Below are 22,755 nucleotides of genomic sequence, written 5' to 3' on the forward strand. Positions count from 1 at the left end.
AAGGAATACATTATCCGTTCTCTGCATATGTTCTTTCAGACAAAGTGAGCTGTAGCTTCATGTCCAGTACACCGGACACTGCTTCTGCAACTGTGAATGTTCCTCTGTGCTTTTATTCGGGTAATGAGGAACTTTGGTCGAGATTGACAGACTGTGTCCATGCAAGATTTGATGATCGTTCTCGTATTGAAAATGGAATAATGAGCACAGTTTGACAACATCTTTTTCATATAGAAATACTGTACATCTACAGCCCCGTGCAAGTCCACAGTATGAGTGAAATATGAGAGGAACCATAGAAGAAGGTCTGGAATCAACTGGAACGACGTTTATGCAAATACCAGCTCACGTCTGTGCTGAACCAGGTTAATGGAGTGGATTTCTCATGCATGTAAACACAGTTGGGTAAGAGAGGGTAAGTCTGGTCTAATCTTGTCTCGTTTGTTTTTTGCTATTTTTTCCCCTACTTTAGCTCTTTAAAAAGCACTTTGTAATCTCTGTACAGAAAAGTGCCCCATAATGAATTCACATGTCCAAGTGTCAGAATAAAGCGGGAAAATGTGCAGTGTACCCAATCAGCATGCGGCCTTCATGCTGCATACTACTGCGGTCAAGGACCGAGAGCAGAATTGTTGCAGGAACACAAAAGCTGCCAAAGAAAGCGTGGACTCCCCCACAGATTTATTGGCCAATGTTAGTGACAGTGCAGCTTTCACTGTGGGGATTACAATTCTGCCCCATTTCCCCCCCTAATCCGGTCATTAGTCAAGGTTTGTGAGGACATGGAACATCCTCCACTTCAGGCTTCTCTGCTGCATGTAAATACAACGAATTGTTGACCAACATTTTGAGAACAAAAGATCCATTCTTTAGTAAACAGCCTTGAGAAATGAGATAGACGGTAGTGCAACGCTTCAGAATGTACTTTACAGGTCGCTTTAGGACAGAGCAGACGCCTTCCAAAACGCTTGATAATAAAACTGATTCATGAACCAGGTCGATGATATAATTTGTAACCTGTGATTTTAAAAATATTTTCTACAAGGTCAGCATGTCTTCCACACCCAACCTCCTAATCTACGATCTAAGATAAATGCAACTCTTGGTTTTCCACTGTTTGCAACACAGTCTAATATTGACTATTATGAAGGATGTGATGGAAACTTTCATGGACCTATAGAAAACATTTGAGCTCAGTAAGAGTAATAACTATTATGTATAATACAATATTACAAATTTGATGATTGTTGATTGACATTATGAACACCCAGGATTTAGCGTAAATCTAAAACTGTTTTTCAATAATATCTCCACTGAAGGTCGTTATAGTTTACACTAAATCCTTGTCAAGTAAACTGGAACAAAATGCTTTGAACATATTGGGTGTGTCATGTTTATTGATGTTGAACCCAAGAATTAATGACGGCTTAATGAAATAGATTCTTAGTCGTGTTCTAATATTCAGGCAGTTTTTTTATAGCATTTTTCCTTGGTGCAGGCTGTAGCATGAGTATGCAGGAGCTGTTGTTTATAATGTGAATACGACTCCTGCTGTTATTGATTCTGTCCGAGAGATGAGCCCTCTGGGTTTTTCTGATGTTTATGCAGGAGAATGGTGATGCTTGCTAAGTGGAAAAGAGACAATAAATCAATAGGCAAGGTGAGGGGAGGGGAGAGCCAGGCATCTCTTAGTTCAGGACGAGTTTTCAAATTTCAGTTTTGCTTTCTTTTGATACACTTTAAGGGCTGAGTAAGTGGGCAGCAGCTCTTTCACAGTGAAGCTGAGCTCTATCACCGCTGAGCCGGAGGTCCTTATGAGCTGAAAACTGTTATATGGAGAGCCTGGTATGAATTACAATGTACTGACACTATGATTGACACTCATATGTACCACATAATGACTGCCATTGATGATGTACCTGTATAATAACAATCATATGCCCCCACATAATGGTACTCTTGGAAATACAGCTGACCATAGGTTAGAAAGTATGTACGTAATAAATACATTTAAAAAAAATAAAACTGTATAAGTCAATCACACATATGTACCATGAGAGTATGGATGCACTTCAAATGTCGGTCCAACAGCAGATTTGGCTGCAGAGATGCGAGTGCAGCTTGATCGCAGTCATCTCGATGCATGCTGGGATTGTAATCCTGATCTCGGACGTGCTCGGCTTCAATGCGATACATACATCTGAATTTTAAGCTCAGTAATCGGATATTTCTCACAGAAAAGCTCTTGGGAAGTTAGTTGACTTTTCTACTCTGCTTATATGAACACTGGCTTGAACCTTTTACTTTTTGAAAAAATAACTGTATTAGTAGCTCATCTTTTGTACCGATGATTCAACCAGGACAGTTTCTTGTCCATCAAGCCTTGGGAAAGCCCCAAATACAAGTGACCCAACATTGCTCGCTCCATGAACGGATGTTTTTCCCAAAACCCAGAACTAATTTTACACAACTATATTAAGAAAAGTGAATGTGGGATAGCAGAGTCATGTGGTTGTCACTTTGTCTCTTTTGAAACATAAATAATGCCTCTTAGCCCCATAAACCACTATTCTAAAAGAGATGGAGATGGAATTTGCAACCAGATCTTCAGGTTTTAACCAGGATACCTCAACCAGCACAGACTGCTCCAACAAGTGATTCATTTGAAGTACTTTACTGTGTTGACATTCTTGGCCACAGTTGCAGCAGCGGTGCAGCTCCTTCCTCTCAGCATACGGGCCTGTCTGCTTTTTTTCAAAGATAACATGTCCAATTCCAGTCACATATATATTTTTGATTTGTAGAAAAAGGGCCGAATTTATACAAACTTTAATTTGGAAATGTCAAGTCTCATCAATGGATTTCACTGACGTCCTCAAAGGTTTAACTGTGGAGGACAATTAAGGAAACGAGAAATGGGGGTCATCTATTTGTACCATCTTTAAAATCCGGTGGGCTGGTCGACGCCGCGGACGGACGGAGAGAAGGGCAGGAGTGTCGCTGCCTCCTCTGGTTGCCATGGTGAAGTGTGGAGACACGGCCGTTGTGGGTAAAGAGAGAAGAGAATGAATTATCATTCAGCAGGAGGCGCTGATGCTGTGTCACCACCATCAGGTAATGAATTGTATTGGCCTTCTTGCACACACAGCGAGGGCAATAATCTCCCATCAGCCACCTTCCTCCGCGCAGCAAGTAGAAGACCTCACACTGTTGATTGACTCGTCAGGTCAGTGGCCGTGGAGTACACGGATATACAACAACTGCCAGTTTGATCACGGGTTGAAGGCCGCATCTGCCGTGGCCTACGAAAGGGACACGCCGTGGAAATAAGCCCCCTTTATTCAATATCGATTTACATTTTTTTTATATAAAAATTACTTACATTTAATACATTTCTTCAAAATACAAGCAGCCAAACAACATACAAATCAAATACAAAATTATAAAATTTCTTATATTTATCATCTTCCTCTTCTGTAGCATCAGATGTGTCGATAATAACTCTTAATAACCTTTCGTAGCTGTGGTAAATCTCTTCCTTGTCTAAATCTGTTATTCATCTGTTGATATATGAGAGCTAGAAAAATATGGTATTCAGTATCTGTCTTTTCAGTGTACAGTACAGGATCTGGGAATCTGATCAGAGAACATTCAAGGGCGGCTTCAATCTCTTTCACCAAAAGATAAGTCCATGTGGTATATTACGTTAGAAATGGGGCGGATGGAGCTGGAAATCCACGGATATGGAAAAGACAGGATAACAAAACGTGTGAGAAAAGATTCTGTTGATAGTATGGATGGCCTTCACTGGAAATCCAGTAATTAGACCCTTCAGGTACCGAGGAGGAAACTAAATAAAAATACAAAACCTTCAAAATATCAAGCTTCAGTGCTTAGTGGAGAAGCTTTGTGGTCCATATACGTCATATGACATGTAAAAGAAGAACAATAATTTAGCCATCCCTCTTAACGATACTTACATTTGTTCAGAAAAATTGAGCCAACCTTCGTTCATTACCTTCACAAAACGACACACTGTCCAGATTCCCCTTAAGCTAGAAACAGTTATGGGTACACATTTATAGCGCTGCATTTCAAGGTTTAAACTGTGCACGAGTGTGGCTTATGGTGTTAATAAAGTTTTTGCAAATCAGCAGCTTAACTTCAGTGTCATAATTTATGTTTGACAAACATTAGAACAGTAAATGGAAAATGAATCTCAGCACACCAACAAGGACATTATGCTGATGCTAAACCAGTAAAACCTAAGAGCCTCATAGGAAAGAGAGAAATTCTTGTTTCCTCCTTTATATTATACATTGTACAATGTGGTAAAAAAAGAAGTACAAAGTGTAAAGTTAGGCTATGCGGCGGTTTCATGAATTGTCCCCTCTAGTTTCTTTGGGAGTAGCTCTCTCCTCTCATCAATACTGATGACTGGCTTCCGGCAGTTTTGCCCGTCGATATAGATCTTTGCATACACTGGATTGGAGTAGTTCATGGGCTGTAAGGGAAGGAAAGAAGATGGAAAAACATATGTATTTATATACGTCCCTTTAGAACAGTGATAGTCTTAAAGTTGCATTAACATATTGTTGTTCTTTTGGAACAAGATGAAAACAACATCTGACAAATCATCTTGTTGTCAAGTTGTTGCGGCAAAAATCTAAGCCAGTATGATTCAAAAAAGCATCATCATTCATCTGGAGTCGTGCTTTGTACGCTCGGTGAATCCAACTCTTTTTGCTCAGTTTTGGTCTCCACCGACTCATGAGAAAAACATCTGGCTCACTATGTTCACTACTTTAGCGAGCTGCTCTCTGTATCAGTGTGCTGATCAGTTTAACGGCTTGGGGTTGATAAGAGTTTGCAGGTCAGTTTGCGAAAAAATAAACATGAGCTAAAAGTGACAGAAAACTCAGGAGAGCTAGTGTGTGGGTTCATTACAAACACCCTCCTGTTTCACATAACACAAGGGACATTTTAGCTAATGTTTCTATATCTATTATGTCGTCAAAAGTGGATCAGTGCAGTTTTAGGTAAAGTGTGCTGTGATCATCAAGGTTTTCTATCTGAAGCAGTACAAAGAAAAGCACAAGACAAGACTCCTAGATGCTATTGGTGAATTGTTATCCAGCATGCAATAGTGCAGTAACAGACAGCGACATGCAGGAGGAAGCTAATTTGAACATAAATCCACACAAGCCCACTGTCTACATTCTCAAGTACAGTACAGGCGTAGCGTCACTTCTTTTTTTGGATGTTTGGAAATGAAACACTGATCTCACAAAGGATGTAGGAAACAGATATAGAGGACTGTGGATGTTACCATGACTCACTTTGAGCTAATGTATTTATCTCGTACACGTAATTCAAATGTTTGCCAGGTAACTGCACAGTGCACACTGCTTGCCTACATGAGGGTGATGTTTTTTTTCTGGAGGGCAAACACAAAGTAAAGTTTGGAACATTCACCTGTCCGGGGATTACCTCCTTGGGCACAGAATTGATGCCCAAGGTGTGAGGGTCACTGGATTTTACACACCAGCCCTGCAACACAACAGGCACCACCTCTATTCACATTTCAAAGTTAAATTCACTAACACAGCTAACACCAAACAGTTTGTCGCGTATGACGATGCACGGCCATCTACTTTTCATCCGTCAACAATCTTTCTATAATCAGTAAAACTGCACTGAGTTAAAGAAGTAGGGATTTGTCGAGGCCCAAGAGAGTGTAGTGGAATACAGAAACTAGTTTAGATTCGAGCCAGCATGCCTTTGTGGAAAGTACAGCCAGATTGGACTGAGAATAGCAGATGTCAGAGTTGGCAGGGCAAGAAGCAATAGCATTAGACTTGAAGCTCTAGCAGGGAAGCTAGATAACAACATCAGTGAAGGTGTTATGATTCATTTGATATGCTGAGTATTAGTGTATGCTTGAGGGCCATGAACAGAATAAATCAAGAAAACGAGATTCCTTTTGATTCTTCCCAACACTCCATATCACACTATCACAGTTATTGGAGTAATTAAACTCAGAAATAAGATTTTTTTTTTCAGGTTACACAAAGTATACACTGTATACACTTGTGTATTTTCATTCTGAGCTGCAGATGTAAGGAGCCGATGCACAGGTAACCATGTTCGGCTGGGAGTGATCGACAAGGTGTCTCTATCTTCATGGCCCGAGATGCAGCAATGATGCTCTTGAACAACTTTAATCATTAGCAGGTGTGCTAAAGTTTGGTGTCAATCAAATCAGCTCACCCCTTCTCCATTTTTCAAGGTGTAAGAGGACATTATTGAATATGGATACTCAAATTCTTAAAAAAGTAATGTAAGGCACTTTTTATGAATGCATACATTCAATATGTATGCATTCATGTCTGGAAATAGTGGAATTCCTGTCGAATTAGTTCTGAGCATACTGACAAATTCCCTAGCTACCTAAACTAAATATTGAATAATACAAACTTGTTTCCAACTCTATAAACTGCAATATACACTGTCTGGCCCAAAAAAGTGGCCACCTGGATTCAACTACTGCTGCCTACTGTACAAGCCTGTGGGGGCACTGCTATGATCCGGGGTTGCTGCAGTTGCTCAGGTCTAGGTTCAGCAACGACCAGGTTCAGCAATGACCAGGTTATTCCATCAATGGATTTTTTTCTTCCCTGATGGCACGGTTATATTCCAAGATGACAATGCCAGGATTCATCGGGCTCAAATTGTGAAAGAGTGGTACAGGGAGCATGAGACATCATTTTCACACATAGACCTTTACCCCATTGAGAATCTTTTTGGATGTGCTGGAAAAGGCTTTGCGCTGCGGTCAGACTCTACCATCATCAATACAAGATCTTGGTGAGAAATTGATGCACTGGATGAAAATAAATCTTGTGACATTGCAGAAGCTTATGGAAACAATGCCACAGCGAATGTGTGCCGTAATCAAAGCTAAAGGCGGTCCAACAACATATTAGTGTGTGTGACCTTTTTTTTTGGTGGCGACTTTCTTTTTGGCCAGGCAGTGTATATCTCATACTTTGGTTATGTTGGACATCAACATACTGCTGCTACTCTGGGAACAAAAATAATTCCCATCATAAAATGAACATCCCTTTTTTCAGCTCCGTCACATACAAAAGTACAGATGACAGTATAACCTAAGTATGTCATCCAGTCAGTAACAAGAATAATTATACAGCTAGAAATAGGATTTAATGTCAGAGTAGATCAGTGAACAAGCTCACAACATTTGTATAATATAACAGGATCAAACTACGTGTTGTTTAACAAGAAAATTTGACAGAATAATTTGACACGTAGTGATAATGAAAACAACATGTAAATGAAATGAATTCTTAATTAAAATGAGAAACTGAGCATATTTAATATTAGTGGTTAGTTTAATATTGAGCTCATGAAGCCAACCTTGTGAGGGTCCAGCGTAAAGTTAGGTCGCAGCAGGCTGCCTGCATCCGCATGGTTGTCATGGTCCACTTCATACATATTGTATGACGGGTTCCCGATCTCCACGTTTATCCCCCCGTTTGTCATGGGCTGCCTCTGGACACGTTTCCCCCTGAGGTGTGCGGAGCCAGGAATCAATAACATGATACACAACATGCAGGTCAACGTGCTGTTCGGCTTCACACAACAACATGCATCGTACTACTTGGCACACTTGGAGGACACAACTTTTCTTCGTAGTATTAAAAGCTGAATTATAATCAGAGGCTTGGTGCAGAAGTCAGGCCTTCTGCTGCACATGTTGAAGCGAACAACAAACTTTTCGTTTATAAAGCAATGATGTCCATTCATCTTCAAAGCTGCATCCTGTTGGATCTCTCAGCATCTGTTGTTGCTTAGAAGCCTTTTTCCCATTTATATTGTATTCCTTTATTCATTTTCTTACCTTTGCCTCCGTCTGCAGATGAAAACACCTGCTACCACCATCACGATCAAGATTACCAGCAGGACCAGCGGCACAATGATAGCTATGCTCCCTAAGAGACGGACAGAGGAGAGATGGCATGGAGAGATGAGTAACGACTGAAAAGAGCTGAGATGGGCTCTGATAGTGACACATTGTGTGTAAGCATGCCTGACTGTGGCTTTAAGAAAAAAAACTCTTTTTTTTCCCTTGGGCTCGGTCGACGGCACACCTTACTCTGTTCACAGAACAGCTGTCCAGTACACATATGGGCAATGCAGTAATATCGATGTGAATGAATATATTATATAATAATATCGGGAAAAGTATTTTTAAATACCTACAAATATCCAAACAGGAATTCAGGACTAGCAGAAGTCCCAAAGGGAAACGGTATTTAGAACGTTTCAATGTTTGACTTCCAATTAATTTGCAGACAGAACAGTACCACAATGAACTGTGATGGGCTGACACCAGCAGCTGCTCTAATTTATACAAGGTAAACCTGCTGAGGAAAGGCTTTTCTGGCTTTTCTTTTCAAATACTGCAGACTACTGGAAAGGTTGGATGGAGTTCAGGAATTCTTTAGTTCGGTTGCCAATCCGGACCAAGTCCAATTGTTTGTTTTGGGCTGGAGTATGAGTATAAACCTCCCTGTAAAAACATGTGGACGCTAAAGAAAATGAAGATCATTGCATGGGGCCTCTGTAGTGATACACAAGTACTCATACATTCAGGAAACTGTGAGGTTGGATAACTAGTCTTGGAGTACTCACCTCCTCTGGTATTGTCTGATCTGCTGCTTTTAGGGGCAGGTCTCTCACACTGTGTTCCTGCCCAATTGGCTGAACATCTGAAGGGGAGGTCAAAAGAGAGTAAAAATAAACTACTATTAGAATATGATTTCCTAGCAGAAAACGGCTGTGAAAACACCTTTACAAAATGAATAAAATTATGATGTGACCGTGGCTTACAGATACAAACACATTATGATTCAGTCTGACTATGAAGTGCTTTGATCCAACACAAACAAAACACCACCTGGAGAGAGAGCACTATGTATATATACATGTTGTGTCCATAAACAGTGTGTGTGAATTTACATGTTAAATATTCAGTGTGGAAAATATCAAAGGATGACAGCGGGACAACAAGTGTCGTCATCTCATTTGTGTTCCAATGGGATCCGATGGGCGTGATGTATGACCCTTGTTAGAGGAGGTGATATCTAATTTCACACAACTGACGCAGATGGCTTTGAAAAGCATGAGTGATCTGGTGGGTGTGACTGTATGATGACAGAAAGAAATTACTCTAAATTACATGCACTCGAAGAACATCAGGCTATCAAAAATAAGAATGCAGCCCCATACATACAGGAAATGAATCACACCCTCGTTGAACGAGATATCACAGCGACATGAATTTGAATGGAAATTTGGAAGCAATGGGGAGTTTGAACTCCTTTGGGAGGCTTAAACCACGAAAAGACTAATCCCTTTAAAAAAACGAAGACATTCTCTTAACCTGGGTTGAAGGCATAAAAGATAAAAACTGATTACCGATGAGATGACTGGTCAAAAACATATTTATCATCATGTAAAGGTTGCAAATGCACAGAATGACGGCCACATCGCACAGACAGTGTTGAGTTTTAGTTCCCCGATTCCTGTGTGCCGGGTGATGACTGCATGGGATGGGTGGCATTGAGGGGCAGCAAAGGAACAGAGCCATGCAGCAACTGATCATGTAATAAGTGTCCATAATTATAATATCTGCTCAGAATGTCATACTGTTAGTGAAAATGTAGCTTTTATTTAAAGGATGTTAGTTTTTTATGAATAAAATACATATTAAAATATCTTACTACTGAGGTCAAACTGCTGCTATTAATAACAATAGTAATAACAATATCATTTGTCATTGGGTTATCAAAAACAATGACAGTAAAACAATCATGAAGTAAAAATAAATAAAAAAAATGTCACTAAACGTCAGTTAATAAAGTAATTTTAAGGGAAAAAGTAATTTTGTTTGGATTTAATATTATTACAATTGACAAAATGTGGGAGTGAGAAAACCTTTTCTTTTCTGTTCAATTGATTGCAAAGCTGTGAGCTATGAGTAAAAAGGCTGATACATTGTTTGAAAACAACTTTACAAGCACACTAATTACAGCGAATAAGATGACCTGTCTTTTGAGCCAGAGCAGTGTGACAAAACACAGTTCAATCAAAATAGAGAGGCAAATTGTAATAATCTACTAAAGAAACACTCCTGTTACATCCAAATGGCTGAAAAAAAGACAGAGTTTTCCGGAAAAAAAGTGATCATACGCTCGTGCAATAATTATGTTATTATATTTCCTTTTAGTCCTCAATTTTCAACATATTATGGCGTACTTTTTGACAAGTCATTACCTTATTACACTTATTACATGATAAGTTGCTACAAGGCGGCACTGTGACAAAGAGCCCACATCCTGGACTGAGGCTGAGATGGAGCCGGATGGAGTCAGGGTGGGGGTGTGGACAAAAGGTGTGAGTGGGCTCTGAATACAGCTGGAGAGGTGAGAAGGACCTACTTGCAGCGTGGTTTGTTAAGAGCTGTTAATGTGCACATCCCCTCATTCTGACAGAAGTAATCGCAGGGGTTGGCCAGCTCATCACAACGTTGGTTCTTGAAACCTGACGTGCAGCTGCAAAACATTGTTTTGGGAGTGATAAAAGGGCCCAGAGAATGTATATTGCTGCTCGGTGAATGGAGACTGACACTGTAATCCCCTTCACCAGCTTCAGTCAAAAAAAAAATGGAGTAAGTCAATGTTGTGTCTGCATCAAGCAAATTAGCAAAATAAATAATATGAACACAAGTCAACTGTAATGCTCACCAAGTGAGGGGAACGTCTGCAAGAGAAATATCTTTTACAGAGGTCACACCTCCGAGATGTGTACTTTCTTGAGAAATAAGGTAACAATGCATTTCATCGTCAATTCAATACCAAAAAAATGTAACTAAATATAACAAAATTGTATTTTTGCTAAATTTCAGCTGAAGGCAAAACTAAATCCAAATAAAAATTTAAATGTATAAGATGTATTAAAAATACAATCATTGGGAATAAACTGTATTGTCAATATCATATCCCACCATATACACAGGAAACACAATCATACTAAAATGTTGACTGTCAGTCAACAGTTTAATACTACTATGTACATAATATATATATAACAAAAACACAATCACAGGACCTTTGAAACAAATCAAATACATGTTTATATAGAGAGCTGAAATTAAACAACCAACAATAAAGTCAACCTTGGAAACAAAGCCTTACTCAACAGTATGTTGCGTATTTAGATAATAATTTAGTTTGATGAAAATGTGTGTTTATTTAATAATTCAGCTCTTCTGTTTGTCTTGGAATAAAGAAATTAAAACTGCCTTCTTTTTTCTTCGAAAGACCAACGAAAGAAATATTGAATCCGGGAGTTATGATTTCAGCTCTTTATATTTTTGCAGTTTCATAAACTATATTGAAAAGTGTTACGACGTTTTGAATAGGTTCGACCCTGTTTAAAAATATCAGTTTAAGTAACCTTTGCAATATATCCAAAGTTTTTTTGCACCCAAATGTTTGAAGACTTAAAAAAAAGAAAAATATTGTGAAACATAATCGATACAGTGAGAGAGTAAGCTAAGTCGTTTGGATCTGGATAATGCATCCGAATAAATCATTCTAAAGTAAACTCTAATAATAAAACTATATGATGTCATCATTTGAGAAGAATATTGGGGACCTGTTCAAACTGAGGTCCGTTGGATCCGGTTTGCCGAACCTGTAAAGACATCCTTAAAAAGTCCTATCATAGCTGGTCTGGAAAGATTGTTATTCAAAAATAGAATGAAAAGTCAAAGTGACATAAGCATTGTGCCACATAAGGAACATCTTTTTATCTGAAAAAAAGTAACGCTATTGTACACACGTATTCCAAAGCCGGCTTCTCAGCGACATCATCAGAGATAAGTTATACTCCAAATGAAAATACTGTTGTGTTATGGACTGACTGACAACACAATTGTTGAAGTAGGTGAGCTTTTCTGCATTTCATGGGGGGAAAATATATTGTGTAGTTGAAATGCTTTTCAAGAATGATTTATAAATAAATCTCAGTGAATAACCGTGAGACCTAGGATGTTTACCAATGGCTGTCTTGAATCATACATTTTAAACGCCATTCAATATTTTTTCAGTGTTTAATACAACTGATGCAGTTCTGCCCTGCATGGATTTTTTTTGCTTCGGGAAGGCTTGATGAAATATGCATTTACTCAGAGTATTAAGGCCAAACATTATGATTTCTTGACACAGACATATCCATCATCTCACATAATCTCTGTTCTGCGCAGCAAATAATAAACCACATTATCAAGATCGATTAACCTCCTTGAATAAGATCATTTGCATAGAAATTGATTCTATCTCCTGGAATTTGTGAGTGATGACCGCAAATTTCAATTTAACTACAGTGGACAATGGGCAGTTAAAAAGAAAGAGTTTGGCTTTTGAAAAGGATTTCCAATTTCCTCCTTGGAGAGATTTTGAACGCAGTACTGCATGTGATTATAGTTGAGGTGGTTTAAATCTATGGGCAGCGCTTTGAGTAGTCTTTTCACAATAATTCCCTCGCGTCTGCCAGTCAAGCTTTTGTCTGTTACACGTTTACGCATTGGATTTCATGGCATGTCCTACCACCGACATATACCTCAACTTCTTTTTTTAGAACTTCTAAAACCTACGACTGAAGAGAGCCAGAGATGCCTGACATCAGCTCTTAACTGCAAGGAGGAACAGTGTGATATGTGCAGAATGGCAAGCTTTGAAGGGGCTTTGAAACCATTTTTTATCTGCCTAAAAACCTTAAGCCACAGTAAGGTGTCACACAGCATAAGATGGTGTACTGGCACTCAGCTCCCTGCTGTGCCATGGCCTCCACATAGTGACATCAAACCTTCCCTCAACTTAAGGATTTCTTTCCAGAGGAAGACATCTATCTTGTTCTTCAAGCAGTGGCATGGTACCCCTTGGTGGTTTTTAGTGTTGCTTCTAAGGCCAGGCTTTCTGAGGCACAGAGCCAGCATTTGAATGAAAACAGACAGAGTTTGAATAATAGTGATGAACATTCATTTTTTTCTCCCCCATTTTCCTTCACCCATTAAGCAGTGACTTACTGACAGAAAGGCAGGTTGGTGTCGGGGTCCAGGTGACAGGTGCCTCCATTGTAGCAATATCCGTCACACAGCTGACAGCTCGGTGCTATTCTGCCATTTGTGCAACTGGGGGATGAAGAAATAATGGATGCTAGCGACAAGCAGAAAACTAGACTTTTACAAGAAGAAAATGAGTCAGTGGTGGTTTTGTCAAACATATTTCATTATTCATTCAAAGCGGGAAAAGTTCACCTGGATTATAATTCATTGATATTACCACAGATTTAATTGCTGTAGGGTGTGTGGCCCAATACATTCTTCAGATTTAATCAAATCAATTAATTCTGCCTGCAGCCTGCGGATACAGGAACTGAGCCCCGAGGACACGCTGTAGAACTGATACCTTTCCATAAATGGAGAGGACCACACACAGCCCTAGCATTATAGCAAAATGGTTGAAGGACAAGAAAAGTTAGCAGATACCAAGCACTCACTTGCAAACCACATCTCCCGTCTCCTCGTTAATGAGGCAGGGAGCTCCGTGGCATCGAAGACACTTGTCCACCTCACACTTGTTCCCCTCAAACCTCGCAGGACACACACACTCCACATAGCCACTACTGGATAGCGTGCAGGCCTTGGAGTTTACACAGTAGTGATGACAGATGTCTGTTCCATAGACAGAGAGATAAGAGAGAGAGAGAGAGAGAGAAAGAGAGAGAGAGGGTAGTGTGTAATGAGAAACTTGAAACATAGTTTAATCTGGTCTGATTGGAATTGTACAGAGCTTTAATGGGACTCAATTACCCACATCAAATGACATCTTAGCCACAGATGAAAACATATCACCCCTTGGGCAAGCAACGTTAGGAAAATACTAATGATGTGCGGTTCAAATTGTTTTCCCACAACCCATTATGACAAAGCAATGCAATACATTATCACGTCAGCACAGAAACACCCAAAGGTTCTTTTGATGCTTTTGATTTTGTTTATCTGCAAAATAGAGGCGAATGCAATGTTTGTGGAAAGAAAATACTTCAGGGGGTTGTTTTTGTTCCACTCTCTGCGTGTGAACTTTGAAACGTTTACTTCTATAGATTTCATGAAGCATAACTGAATTCAAATAAATGCTTAAATGTGACTGCTCTTGCGGCTAGACTTGAACAGCTAATGTCAATCACATAGAGAGCAAGGTCATGCCCTGCATAACCTGTTTGGTGTGCTTTCAGGTGTTTTATGGTTGCAGGACTCACGGTAAAGACAGCGCTCCCCAGTATATTCTGCCATACAGCGGCACACAGGCTGGTTCCCCTGAGTGATGTCACATGTCCCCCCGTTTAAACAATAGTTGTCACAAATCCTCTTCTCACAGAAAGGCCCTGAGAAACCGACAGGACAGCGGCATGTGGGCTTACCTGGACAAGAAAAGGGAAGATTAAGAGAGCATGTAAAGAATAAAACCAACAATGCTTTCATCCTGCTCATAAGCATTGCCTGCACATCCAAATCATTTTAAAGTTTATTCTTCTGTGTCATAGACCACCAGTGTTGTTGAACTGGAGAACATGATCCATTTTGTGTCTCTCACATTCACTGTCCTGCTGCTGGGAATAACTTCCAGTGCTTAAGATTGAAAATAGTACCCAGCAAATAACACATGCACTTCCTGTTTGAGTAACCTACAACATGGCCCAGCTGTTTTGAATTAAAAAAAACAAAATAATAATCTACATCGCTGTGACGTGTTGTAATATTAGCTTACATGCTTATGCATAGAGTGTCAATTCAATGGTTATATGGAAATGATCCTCCTATGATCACCATGACAGGTGCTGAATAGGAGCAGTAAAAAAACATCCAGTACTTTGGTCAGAATAAAGGCAAAGATACATCCTTCCATCCATCATTTTTAGACACATATTAATGGGTGGGTCAAGGTGATGACGAGGTGACACCTATGGAAAGAAATAAGGGTGCCCTTACTCTCAGTCATGTCCTCTAAATCTGTCTAGGGAATCCCCAATCATCCACAGGCCAGAAATAATATGCATATAATTCCTCCAGTGTGTTCTGGCTCTGCCTACGGGTTTCTTCCTTGTCAGACATGTCTAGAATATCTCAAACAGGGAAGCAGGGAGCATTCTAATCAGATGTCCAAAGGACCTCAAGCGGCTTCAACATGAGGGAGTGATGTTCTACTTCGTCTTCCTTTTTATATATATATATATATATATATATATATATATATATATATATATATATATATATATATATATATATATATATATTTAATTCCCCAAGTTTTAATAGCCTTTTTGATCATGCATATTCCTATATTTCACACCCGAGAGGAATCTACCTCCACATAAATAAGACTTGTGGATCAGAGACATCCGAATCAGTAACACCACTCAAATTACTGCCAGTCCAACAACTTGATTGGTCTAAAACCACTTGACAATTTTATGAAATCATTCATGGGCACATGTGATTTATATGTGAATACTGTCTTTCTACTATTTACATTCTTTGATGACCGTGATAAAGCCCACATGCCAAAAGTTTTACATTCAAGGTTTTAGTGGTGAGACAAGGCATCTTTTAAAAGATGGTTCCTGTCATTTTAAGTCGTTCTTATCACACTTGTAGGATGTTAAAGTGTTAATTATTCTCATAAGTTTGATTGAAATTGGTTATTTGATGCTATGATAAAGGTGTGACACGTCAGGATTGAAAGCTGCGAATGAAAGCTGCTCTGACTGATGTAGTTGCAGAGGCTCAAAAATTGTACATGGAGTAGGAAAAGATTGAATCAGAAAAGATTTAACTTTGACTTTCCACGCTCACAAGCTGTGCCGTGCCGGGGTTTGGCTTTAATACTTGGCTCCAGCCTTCGACTACGCAACATAGAATCGTTGTGCGCCATTTGGTGCCGGGCTTGTGGAGAAACGGGATTTATCAGAACATGAGCTGCATCTGAAAATGAGGTTGATGAGAGCAGTGAGATTGAACCAAAATAGTAAGATCCAAAACAATGAGCTGAAAGGCGCTGAACCACTCCACAGAGGTGAGAGGAACTTCAGAGTCTGATGATAATAGTAGTGTCCATCCCTATGACAGACACATTCATCATAATGTACATACATCCACTAGACACACTGTTAACATAAAACAAATTGATTAGCTGTCTTATTGTCACTGAGCTCATACCTAAAAGTGAGAGTCGGAACATGGACTTACATAGATTAGTATTTACGTGTAATGTATGAGCGTCAGACTCTAATCCATATTCACTACAATGGCCATCTTCCTCTCGCTTCATTTTAGCCTTGGTTGTGAACATGCCTTAGATATTAGTAGAAATGCAAACCACAGGTTCATGCTATAGGCACACTTCCGTGTGTTACATTTATTCATTGCAGTTTGGGTGACTGCTGTAATGGGCTGATAACTACTTTCATACAGACTTTGTGCTGCGCCTCCGCTACACCGTTAAAGTGGAATGAGCATGATGTATTTTTGGCAGTAGTAACACATTATCAGCAGGTGGAAATTTCAGTAAAATCAGTTCTTCATATTCCCTCCAAAAACAGTGCACTCAACACAATGTACTCACACTTTCATAATGGACAGGCAGGAGTAAGTATCAAGGCTGGTCTTTCCCACTACGCTACTTGGTAATTTCACACTCCACAACTCTGTAGCTGGGATAATCTGGGTTAGAAATGTCAAAGTGGCAATCATTCTGCCTCTAGTCACGTCTCTGTTAAGTCAATGGCTGCCGAGGTTTAAGCTCTCTAACCATGCACTACTTTTAATCTAAAAAAAGTAAGAAACGTAGCCGTAGGAACAGATAGTGCATGCACCTCCTGGTTCAGATAATGTTCCATCAATGCCATCTCCACTGGGTCCTACTTTACATTTCTACACATACTTTATGGACCATTTTAATGTAAACATGCATATGTTTACATGCTTCATGCACATATTTTTCATCAAAGAAACTAGCTACCATCTGACGCAGTGGATCCTAATTGGTGTCATGCTACATTAAAAAATAGACGTACACACTCGAAAGCTGTATCTCTTTCTTTTCCTCTTTCAAATGGGCAAATGCACTAAACATTTGCATATTCTTTTAGCTCTAGCATACATTTGGGGATGGTTACAATCAAAAGTACATACATCTGACTAAAATTGAAGTAATATCTCTCTGTCCTTCAATTGTCTTGACAAACAGCCACTGCACTATGCTTTGGAAAAAGACATTATCTAAAATATTTCTTGATCAAATTGTGCATTTCACCATTTTGCAGGACAGCTCGCATCTAAAAGACACACGCATATGAGTTGTAAATACATCTTGTATTAAGGTTATAATAAAATGGTGGTAACGGGTTTTGGTAATTAAGGAATTTTGCTAAGACCTAACATTTAATTGCTGGTCAGATGATTTGGGTTCCTAAATGAGTCAGCAAGTTTCCCAAATCCTTTTCCAGCAGCCATTGTCCTGAAGTAGCCCAATGTCCCTACACCACACCTGCTGGATGTACAGAGATTTACAAGTAGCAATTGAGAGCAGGGACTGATGTTGTGACACTAACTCGGCGTGTTTTATAATTTTCTGAAGACATAGTACAAAGCCTTTTTGTTTTACCCATAATACAAGTCATAAAAGCATAGAAAAATAAAAAACAGTTGAGTGTCTTTGGTTCAAGTTTGTGTTTTGTTGCCAAAAGTTCCATTAGAGTGTAGGTAAACCAGTTAAAGGGACGGTGGAGCAGGAATTCAATGACACCTTGTGTTTTTATAGATAAAACTGGAAATAGTCCAGCAACTAATTGATTGTGAAGTTGCCTTTAGTCCTTTTTTATCACCAAAGCAGGGACTTAAGGAAACCCATTTGATCATATTTGCTTTCTCGATCATCTCTAGACATATATTTTATGCCTCAAAGACATGTGTTCAATGCATTAGGACCTCTTCTCATGAGAAAAAACAAATTGTCGGACATTATTGGAACAGAATGTCCCCTTCAGCACAATATGTCCGGTATCAAAACACTTTCATTTTCCTCTCAGCTGTCCACGACCATAAATAGGAATACACTTCATAATGCAATGTTGGACTCCAACTACTTAACCTGTGAATGACGAACAAAATACGACTTGAGTGGCACAAATAGGAGCCCTGTTTCCTCTTATCCAGTCCGGAGGCCATCACATATAAATCTTATGCTATCTTGATAGCTAGACCTTTTACAAAACAAACAGTTTACTCCCTGGAGAGAGGGGAATGGGGGTTTACTTGAGAAAAATAAACTTTGATTTTTTTTGTTTTAAAAAGGCCAGTAGAGAGTGAAACATGACATCACGTTAAATCAAAACCATTCAAAACAAAAATCAAAAGCTTTTCTCTGACTGTAACTGCTATGACTCACACATTTAAACATAATACTTGGTTTCTCCTTTTATTTACTGCATGTCTTTAAATAAAAACATCTTTAATATATTTTTTACCACTTGGATAAGCCTACAGAAACCACACTTTTTGTATCAGGGAAATTGGTCTCCTTTTTTTAATGACAAATGGAAATGGAGATGTTGTGGGATGATTGGAAGATGATGTACAGGCTTGTAAATCAATGATAGCATTTTTATGAGGGCTGTACATCCTGATTCAATTCCACCGCTGACATCTCAGCATATTCATATACATTCGCTAAATTGTGGGGTAGAACTTGTTCCGGAAACCATGAAAGCATAAAAGAAGACCTTGACATGGAAGAAGGTTGATATTTGAGGCTTATTCGACAGGAGCATCAATGAAAAGAAACTGCTCAACCGGCAGATGTAATGTGGCAAATGTGAGCTGAAGTGAGAAAGACATAGAAGTTTAAAGGAAGACAAATGTGGTTGAATGCCATCACTGGGTCAGCATGAAAAAGGAAATAGGCAGGCAACTTTAAATTGCAAATGTCTGTCTGTGACAGCGACACGTTTTCTCAACAAGTTTGATCAACTGAATATAAAGGAATGCAACACATGGACCATCTATTCATACTTCTGGATGCTTAGACTGGCATGCGGATACTATTACAATATATATATGACTATATGTAAAGAGAAATAAAGTGAATACAAAGATAAAACACCTGTGAAATATAATGCAATTGCAGGGAAGAATCATGCTGCAGATGTTGTTCGACAGAGTATTTTTCGAAGTAGACTTACCCAGGGGTGAGCCCATGCAGGTGCCTCCATTTAGGCAGTAGTCTGTGCAGTGGTTGACCTCGCAGCGCTCCCCCGAAAAGTCAGGCCAGCAGTAACACCTCCAATCTCCTTTCTCATTGGCCAAGCATCGGCCTCCATTCTCGCAGGGGGGACGGCACAGTTCACCTTCACAACAGCAAAGCCCATAATGTTTACTGTGATGCAGTGTGCAACATTCAATCACATCAAACAGTGCTATCCTGCTAATGTCAGTCAGAAGCATCCACACAGGTGAGAACCAGGATTTTCAAATAGATGAGCATAAACTTCAATCCACCTTAACACACATCAAATAGTCACAACGTGGTGTGTTTTGGTCTCAGCTATGAACAACTTTGGATGTCTGCTCAGTTTGAAAGTTTGTGCTGTGTATTAATATGTTCTCAATTCTGTAAAAAGTTGTCAACGTAAGAATTGTTTCTGATCATCACCACACAAGCCAGGGTTTCCTTTGTCCACCATTACAGGTGCTGCTAAATCCTGCAATAAGTCATCTTGCTATGGCTTGAAGATGCGAGAGTCGGCCTACCTGAGACCATGGCATCACTACAGGTGCCATTGACCAGCACCTTCCCTTCTGGACAGGTACATCTGGCACCAGTAGGGTTGAGCAGACACATGAAATCACAAGACATTCTCAGGCATGGATTTGATCCTGTGGAGAAAAATAATAAAGACAAAAGTGCAAAAAAGATAAATCTCTTCATCTGGCCTGATATGAGAAGGTGAGGTTTGTTTGAGAAAAGTGTGTTTGTTCTGTCTCAGAGTAAAGCTATTTAATTCAAGTGTTTTAATTCCAGTTTTCAAGAGTGTTATTGTCTCGAAGCCGAGAGAGGCCCAAGGCTAAAGCATATAAATAACATCACATTCGGGCCTCTTCTTCAAATTGAATAATCAACGATTGTGAAACGTGTAAAGAATTTCCCACTGTCTAATTGATCAACTCTCTGAAGTGCTCTTATTGCTGCCGCTTGCAGTGGAAAACAATGTAAACATGTCATGGAAAAGTACTTCAAATAAATCAAAATGACACACACTTCCACAGAGGTGGGTTGTATTAGATTAAATACTAATACTCAGCAGATGTACGCTATGACAGATCACACTTTATAAATAATGTTTTGATTTAAGGCAAGATAAGACATCTGTCAGGTGCTCTAAAACTAATTGATAAAACGGTAAACTTTTATGGTGAAATGGTATGAATATGTTTCCCACTTTATCTCTGACTAGTTATTAATGGTGACACAGTATACAGTACATATATGTGGGCAGATTTTGACGATGAAAGCCCAGAACAAATCTAAATGGCTGTTAAGAGTTTTGCTGAAGATATCAGGCCGCCATGTCATATCTTTTTGCAGGCTGTGCACATCTTCTGCCCACAGACTTCACACTACACGGCTGGCCTAATGAGTCTCTGGGGAACAGAACAGCTGCCCTTTAAGTGAAAAACTGAACAAGACTGAGCTGTCTGATGTTCTATAACCATTAACACCAGAGATGTAACAAATAACTCAAGTGGGTCTAGTACATGAAGCAATGGAGAGGATGTGGTTGTATTGATTAACTGAGTCCCAGGAAACAGACGGGTATTTTTCTTTATGTCGCACACCTGAAACAGTAACACGCCTCAAAGAGCGCTTCAATCAACCCTAAGAGCTCGTGCTGTTTCTTTATGTTGTATTCATCCAATAGGTATCACATATCATTTAATTATGAAATAGTGTTATTCATTGAACACCACTAATTCATTTTGTTCAAACTATTTCCCTTTTAACTATACATTTAATGATACATATTTTCACATAGTAAACTGATTATTCATAACTAATCATGCACCTGATTTACAGGTGAAAACGTGATGTAGTGGATTGCCTTTGTGAGCTAAAATCCAACCTGAAATCCCTAACCACATGTTTAAATTACAAAAATAATATATTATATATTTCCATTTAGCTTGGTCTGTATGTAACTGGGTTCAGACATCCACAATCACTCATTACGTGCATCCACACAAAGACACACAAACCAGACGTCACTCAGGCCATGAATCATTTACAACATATAAAGTCAGCCCAGTCATTTTTTATCATGGCCTTCCATAAACTCTCTCTACATATATCTTGTGTACTTTATTAGAATGTCATGTACACAGTGAGGTGAATGACTGTTAATAAAAATGATGTACCATGGCGTTCTTTGGCTGACACTCTGCAATTTGTTGGATGACAGGGACATTTTGGAATAAAGAATGAATACTTTTTACATAATTCATGACAAAAAAAAAAGAGATTGTCAAAAAACAGCTTACCGTCTTGCTGTTTGTAACGATGGGAGATCAAAGCATTAGTGGGCTTCTCCATCCCTAAATTGAGATATTCCACCGACTGTTTGCCGTACTTGTGAATTCTGAAGACCTCATGTTTTAGTCCGGTTCCGTAAATGTAGTCTTCAAATATATCAATTCTGTATGGTTGGGAAATCCCTGTAAATCCAGCAGAGAAAGTAGACAACATCAAGAAACTCTTTCAGAACACTGAAGAAAGACAGTTTTTTTATTCAGTGGTAAACACAAGAAAGCAGGAGTGTGCATGTGGGCAGTGTTCTCAACACATGTTGCTTTGAAGCTTACCCACGAGCACTCCTATTGTTGCAATTATTTTGAAGAAAAGTTGAGAAAACCAAAGTGCAGCAAGAATGAAAAGAAAGAGTTGTGCTTTGTTTTTCCAGTTGTCTTTACCGTGTCTGTCACTGATTGTCACCAGAGGGTCCGAGCCATCCAATCTCATGCTCCCTATCTGTGAGAGCTCAGGATCTGCCCAATATAATCGTTGGTTGAAATAATCAATGGCCAGCCCTGTGGGAGAATGAAGAAAAGAAATGTATTTACCTAAAAACATTACAATGGGCTCTTTACGAAGTCTCTTGGAGCAGGAGACCTTCGGGTCAAGATATATGTGTGTAGCAGACGAACAGGATGTGAAGACAGAGTCCCTCTTGTTTCCATCCCCCTTTGGCTGTTTGCATTCAACATTCGTTTTGCTTGTGTCATAATAGCAGAGTAGATCTACTATCTCCGAATGCTCACATTACAATTTCAAATCAGTGACTCACTTTTTCTTTCTCCCAAACGTCCAACTGTATAATCTAGCACCTGGCTGGGGCGTTTAAATAGGTTTGCGTTTTTCCTCAGATGATAAATTCTTCTTTTTGTGACCAAGACTGAGCATGGGTCCCTTGAATTAAAGGAGGCCAAAGCAGCTCTTCAAAACTAGATCAGCACTAAGTGTCTCCCTGCAGACACACCAACATATTCAGAGTTGC

General features: G+C 39.3%; 1 protein-coding gene across 2 annotated transcripts in view; it reads right to left on the minus strand.

Moving 5' to 3' along the window:
• Positions 1 to 3,321: 3,321 nt before the first annotated feature.
• The window catches only part of lrp1bb (low density lipoprotein receptor-related protein 1Bb), a 225,958-nt gene continuing 206,524 nt past the window's right edge, over positions 3,322 to 22,755 (minus strand). For both annotated transcript variants that reach the window (XM_068571847.1, XM_068571846.1), the window contains exons 79-91: positions 22,172 to 22,288; positions 21,743 to 21,916; positions 19,958 to 20,083; positions 19,390 to 19,554; positions 14,410 to 14,571; positions 13,648 to 13,822; positions 13,175 to 13,279; positions 10,524 to 10,637; positions 8,716 to 8,792; positions 7,922 to 8,012; positions 7,438 to 7,588; positions 5,476 to 5,550; positions 3,322 to 4,504 (exon numbers count right to left, since the gene is read on the minus strand). In XM_068571847.1, the coding sequence (XP_068427948.1) occupies positions 4,364 to 4,504; positions 5,476 to 5,550; positions 7,438 to 7,588; positions 7,922 to 8,012; positions 8,716 to 8,792; positions 10,524 to 10,637; positions 13,175 to 13,279; positions 13,648 to 13,822; positions 14,410 to 14,571; positions 19,390 to 19,554; positions 19,958 to 20,083; positions 21,743 to 21,916; positions 22,172 to 22,288 (1,673 nt within the window). In that variant the 3' untranslated portion in view covers positions 3,322 to 4,363. The remainder of the gene's footprint in view (positions 4,505 to 5,475; positions 5,551 to 7,437; positions 7,589 to 7,921; positions 8,013 to 8,715; positions 8,793 to 10,523; positions 10,638 to 13,174; positions 13,280 to 13,647; positions 13,823 to 14,409; positions 14,572 to 19,389; positions 19,555 to 19,957; positions 20,084 to 21,742; positions 21,917 to 22,171; positions 22,289 to 22,755) is intronic.

The sequence above is a fragment of the Clinocottus analis genome, unplaced genomic scaffold, assembly GCF_023055335.1.
Source record: "Clinocottus analis isolate CAN_PGR_092001 unplaced genomic scaffold, fCliAna1.0.p SCAF_12, whole genome shotgun sequence".
In the NCBI taxonomy this organism is placed as follows: Eukaryota; Metazoa; Chordata; class Actinopteri; order Perciformes; family Cottidae; genus Clinocottus; species Clinocottus analis.